The sequence below is a fragment of the Nannobrachium achirus genome (genome assembly GCF_963921795.1).
Source record: "Nannobrachium achirus genome assembly, chromosome: 11".
NCBI lineage: Eukaryota > Metazoa > Chordata > Actinopteri > Myctophiformes > Myctophidae > Nannobrachium > Nannobrachium achirus.
Window position 1 is genome coordinate 53170444 of NC_137820.1, and position 6000 is coordinate 53176443.

Here is a 6000-nt window from a genome sequence, read left to right on the forward strand (position 1 = left end):
CCTGTAGGGTGTGTGTTTCTGTGTGTGTATTTAAGAGAGAGAGAGAGAGAGAGAGAGAGACAGACAGACAGACAGACAGACAGACAGACAGACAGACAGACAGACAGACAGACAGACAGACAGACAGACAGACAGACAGACAGACAGACAGACAGACAGACAGACAGACAGAGAGAGAGAGAGAGAGAGAGAGAGAGAGAGAGAGAGAGAGAGAGAAAATTAGCTTGTGAATATGCATGCACGCAGGTCTGTACATGTGTGTTACTTGCCACATGTTGTATGTGTGTGGAAGTATTTTACTGTTTGTATGTGTGTTTTGAGTGTAATTGCCCATGCATGGACACACAAGCGTCTGCATGTGTTTATGTGTGTTTATGTGTGTGTGTGTGTGTGTGTGTGTGTGTGTGTGTGTGTGTGTGTGTGTGTGTGTGTGTGTGTGTGTGTGTGTGTGTGTACATGTGTACTGAGGGGTGTAAGCTTCAGAGGGGGTCCTGACCAGACCTGCAGCCTGGAGCAGCAGTGTGTGCCTTCAGGTACAACAGATTACCATCTGCACGGCCTGTTCCCTCACTCACCTCCTGCCCAACACAAACAATCCACACACAAACACACTGTGTGTGCAAATGACTGTTTGTTTTGACTAACTTAAAAACATGTCTCAGTGGAGCATCCCTCTCCCTCCTGGGGGGATGGACATGGGGGGATGGACATCTTATTCACTCAAGCCCTCGTACGACAAAAATGCAAAAATGTCCCGCGATCAAACAGACAATCTACATTTACCAAAAGAAAATGTGTGGATTTAATTCAGTCTGACCAGAATAGAAGCAGGGATAAATCATATCCACACTGGTGATAAAAAATGCATGGGGGTGCCCGCTGGCCTAGTGGTCAGGGCGCTAGTGGTCAGGGCGCATGCCACATACTAGGCTGTGAATGTGATGCCTGCTGGCGTCGCCGGTTCGGTTCCCGGTCCGGACGACCTTTGCCGCATGTCATTCCCCGTCTCTCTCCCCATTTCCTGTCGGTCTGCTGTTCTTTCAAATAAAGGCATAAAAAGCCCCAAAACAAATCTTGAAAAAAAAAAAGAAATGCATGGCCGGGGGGGGGGGGGGGGGGGAATATCAAAGGCATCCCCCCAGAAAATCAAACCTTGCTCCCAACGGATCACTTTCCAACACGTGTGATGGTGAAACCTGAGATGGGAGATAGTTATCCGAGCACCTTATAAAAAGCGTAGCAAAGTGGGGTCAGTTTGTTTGGAAAAAACATGTTTTCTTTTTGTTGCAGGTGCCACCAGGGTGAAAAGAAATGGTCTGGTGGCTAGCTCGAGGTTTGTATTACAATACTTGAATGCTTGAACAATATACAAGGAATAATGTTCAGCAAAGAATTGTTCATAATCTCAATGCAGGATAGCAACTGTACATGATGGAGAAATCATATCACATCTACCATTTTTGGGCTTGACAGGTTTTGGTCAGGTTAAAAACAGGTCCTTTGACTTGTTGCTATGGCTAATTTATTTGCAGAAAAGGCATTTCATAATAATAACGTACAAAGGTGATAGTATATGCGCATCCAATCCTACCCAGGTGTTTGACAAAGCGATGCAACAGAAAAGGAATAAAGTCGGCAACACTGTTTATTTCTCAGCACCACTTGTTTATTGCTTCAACGTTTCGATCCTGGATCGAAACGTTGAAGCAATAAACAACTGGAGCTGAAAAATAACCAGTATTGCTGACTTTATTCCTTTTCTATTCCATAATAACGTAACATATGAGAGTTTGCTGCTATGCTGATATTGCTGTGAAATTTCACAGCGCGTGCATGCCTGAGCATGTGACGATTAAAGCCTTTGAATCTTTGAATTATTAAGGTTATGTGTGCTGGATCTAACAATGTTATGTTGATATTTCTGTATTTATCCCTTCCCACATAATCACCATGCTTACTGTAAGTCACCGGGCATGACCTTGTGCAAGCATTACAGGTCTGAGCAAGTATAATTTATGACTATTTTAAACCTTTTGATTTACCAGTCAAAGTAGAAATAAGACCACCTTCATCACATAGATAATCCACAGCACACATCAAATTCTGAATAAAAGGTTGGTGACAAGGCCGATTTCTCGCAAAATAAAGTATGCCGAATGAGTTATGAGTTAAGCACTTACCCCTTTATACGCCATTGTATGACAAATGACAAACATATCAGATCTATGTGGTGTGAGCTTGTACATCAGCTAGTATTTTTGTATAAATATTTACATTATCTGAAGACTTTCTGAAGAATTTTAAGATTTCTTTTAAGATTTCTTTTAAGATTTCTTGTGTATTCATGTTTGCTGAAGTTAGCCACACCCCACAGTGTTGGGTGAATGGTAATTAGGAGAGGAGTTGATACTGTGACATACTTAGTATCTGTGTTTTTTAACTGACACGTTTGACCACAAGGTGGCAGCCTCCAAGAGAAAACAAACAAATACCAAGAGAATAAATAATTTCTCATAAAAACCACACCAGGGGGTCTAATGAAGTACTTTCAACCTCCTAGACACATGTCCAAAACTATGGCACCACCTCTTTAAGTACCATCTCTTATGCCTTAACTTAAAGGCCTGTCCATACTGTTTCCGACCACGGCACTTTTCGCCAGAAAGGTCCGGTTCAACTAGGAACCAACGAAAAGTTCGGAAGTCGGAGGCCTTTAAATTAAGGAATGAGAGCTGGTACTTCAGACAATTAAAACAGAGCCCTGAATCTAGACGCTTCCATTTAAGACACCCTGGTGAATGGCAGTGAGAGACCTCTTGGCTGCAGAGTTTAGAAGGCCTCTGAGCCCACGCTCTCTCAAGGCCGGAGCCGGTCCTTGACAACTTCCTGCATGTACGTAGGTGTGTGCACTTTGGATTTCTCCGCTGTCATGAAACTGTAATTCCGATATATTTTAAACCTTTATTCCTCGATCATCTGTGTGTTGAGTGACTTTCACGACCCCCGGGGCCTTTAAAATCTCAGGCCGACAACAGCGATAAAGTATGCAGAATGTGAGCGGAGGCAGATTATCCCACCGTCTCCGTGTGTTGAGTCAGAGGTGATGAGCCTCTCTCCAAGAGCGTGTGGATTATCCATTTCCTCTCGGTTCTCTGCTGCATTTCCGACATGCAATTACAATAAGTCTGGGAGGAAGATGTCTTTAGCTGCAGTAGTACATCATTCGAGATCTATAAACTAAACAGGATCCAGGCTGTAAAAGTGTTATGATTTTGTCAATCGAGGACTTAACCTATGTACAGATTTTTTACTTTTTTAACTTGAACCCTAGCATCCCTATTCTGGGCATGTCATTGTTGGCAAACGTTCGTGAAATTTGTTTGTGATGCGTTGTGAGCTTGTAGACCAAAGATAATGTGGTGTAGAGGGGAAAAAGGAGTGTCCAAGAATAGAGCCCTGGGGGACCTAACCCTAAAGTAAATAGGGTTTAAGCGGTTAAACCATAGTGTTTTATTGATCAATCCATGAGTAGTTAATTATTTTCCAGTGGTGGCTATGACAATTTTATTGTGAGCAGTTGCAAGCACTTTTCTCTAATGCAGGATATATTATTTTGAAGTAAAACCAGCCAATTTATTGGTTCATATTTGTGCAACCGTCCGTGCAATGAACTCACCACTTGGAACTCCTGGTCGTGGTGAGTGGTGGTGAGGACCATCTGGGGCTGGAGGCCAGACTGGAGGAAGAAGCCGTGAGCCGACACCGTGCAGCCTCCGCTAAGAGGAGAGAACGGATGCGCTGTCGGTTAGTGTTAGAGTCACACAGGGATACAGTAGACGCCCAGTGGGAAGCACCTGCAGTTAACGTTAGCGGTTATCGCGGCTACTCGTCACCTCCCACACGTTTCCGCCTACTGTAAAATGAGAACGATAATGTGTCCCTGTTCACCCTGTTATATTATTCTCCCTCGAAGTCCCCCACTTCTATTTCTCTCAATTTTACCTCCTCTGAGATTAAGCAAATTGGTCTACATCTCTTTTTCTAAGCTGTCTCCACACAGTCAGACACCTGCACTCAACCTTGCAACTATTCCTTTTTTCATATTTACACTTCCTTGCCCTGATCATGACTGGCTCACCTGATGAACCTATTTTCAGTCCAGCTCTTCATTTTCCTTCTATTCTGGGATTTATTATTGAGGACTGTGCTCAATAATACATATTTCTATACATCTGAGGACCAAGTTTCATTACATATTACAACCTTTCTTCATTTCTTTCTTTCTCTCTGTTTTAGGCATTGCTACTTGTTTACAACAGGACGCAGAGAGCTGCTATTATTACAATGACGACAAAACATTATAGTATTGAGAGCCCAAACTATGTTTCCGGGTTCTAAAATAGATTTTATGTATATTCTTTGCAATATAATGCTGTATATTAGACAGAAAAACAGAGAACAACCGGGTGCTCAAGGGAGATAAAATCGTATTAAAAGTATGTGGTGCTGCTAGGATCAGTGGGAAAATACTGTAGAAAAAAGAAGCTGAGATCCGGGCACTCGAGGAGATTAAAATAAAACAACGTTTATGCTATAAAACCGACATGTTTCGACCTTACGGTCTTCATCAGGGCAAGAACTGCTCTTGCCCTGATGAAGACCGCAAGGTCGAAACATGTCGGTTTTATAGAATAAACTGTTTTATTTTAATCTCCTCGAGTGCTCGGATCTCAGCTTCTATTTTCTAATGCCAGCTGTATATTGTCTGGGCTTGGAGACTGACCTGATGAAGGAGCGTAAGGGCTGGATGCTGTTGATGATGGGGTCTTCGTTGTAGGTGAAGTGTTTGGGGGCGTGGCGCTCCACTGAGTCCACCGTCAGCTTCACTGGCACACTGGAGGCGTCGGCGTGCTCCGGGCTCTTACAGGTCAGCATGGTGGACGACACGCTGAGGACAGACAGACACAATACACATCGTCGTTGTCGGGAGGAAACCTTGTATGTAAAAAAAAAAAAAAACGTTCCTTTTTTATTATTATTTAAAAAAAAATTTTTTTAAATAGTGAAAATAGATGATCTACAAGCACACAACGCCTCGCGGCGCGAGGCGTTGTGTGCTTGTAGATCGGCTATTTTCACTACTTTTGTGCAACACTCCTGTATGATGAAGTAGGGCTTTAATTTCGGAAAAAAACATACACATTCGAAACTTGGAGATACGACAGAGGAAAGGAGGTGAAATTGGGAAGGAGTGAATGAAAGAAAAATAAGAAGAAAGAAGGCAAGAGAAAACATTGTGTAAGAGAGCAAAGGAACAAGAGAGTGGTGTTAGAGGCATTTTCTATTTATGTGATTTGTATTTATTCTGGTATTAATTGCCTGCTATTTGAAATGTATGTTTAGTTGGTTATTTAATTATTCTATGAATTTGATGATGGTTTCCCCCGTTTGATGTGATGATTGTGTGTGCGGTGATGGGTGACACCCTGACAAGGAAATAATGTGAGACGGGGAAGTGTCACAGTTTGTTGACCGCAGGCTCTTTTTGGTTTATAATATTCAAAGTTCATGTTTAGCCTGTGTGACAGAGTAACGCTGAAGAAGTAAATATATCGATTTGACGCAACTTTTGTCTCTCCATGATTTGAGTGTTTGTAAGCAAGAAGAGACGTGAGTATGCAACAATAGACTGCAACACCACCCCGACCAACAGTGGCTTTATTCACTTATTTGTTTGAAAGGCCACAATTGAGCGAGTCAAAGTGACATGGGGACGTATTGTTACGTGACAGCAGTGAGTCAACCACATACAGTATGTCCCCGGTTTCATTCTGGTTTGACAGACCATTGTTCTATGACCCCCCCGCACCCCCTCTCTGCCCTTGCTTTGGTAAATATGGTAAATATTAGGGCATTCACCAACTATTCAAATATTCGGATATCAAAGTCACTATTCAACGTTGTTCACCGAAGTCGAATATTCGTTTTTTTTTTTTTCTC

General features: G+C 42.6%; 1 protein-coding gene across 1 annotated transcript in view; it reads right to left on the reverse strand.

Annotated features, from left to right (window-relative positions):
- The window catches only part of met (MET proto-oncogene, receptor tyrosine kinase), a 101808-nt gene that overhangs the window by 50236 nt on the left and 45572 nt on the right, over positions 1-6000 (reverse strand). Inside the window, exons 9-10 of the mRNA XM_080737408.1 lie at positions 4784-4948; positions 3677-3776 (exon numbers count right to left, since the gene is read on the reverse strand). Of these exons, the coding sequence (XP_080593534.1) occupies positions 3677-3776; positions 4784-4948 (265 nt within the window). The remainder of the gene's footprint in view (positions 1-3676; positions 3777-4783; positions 4949-6000) is intronic.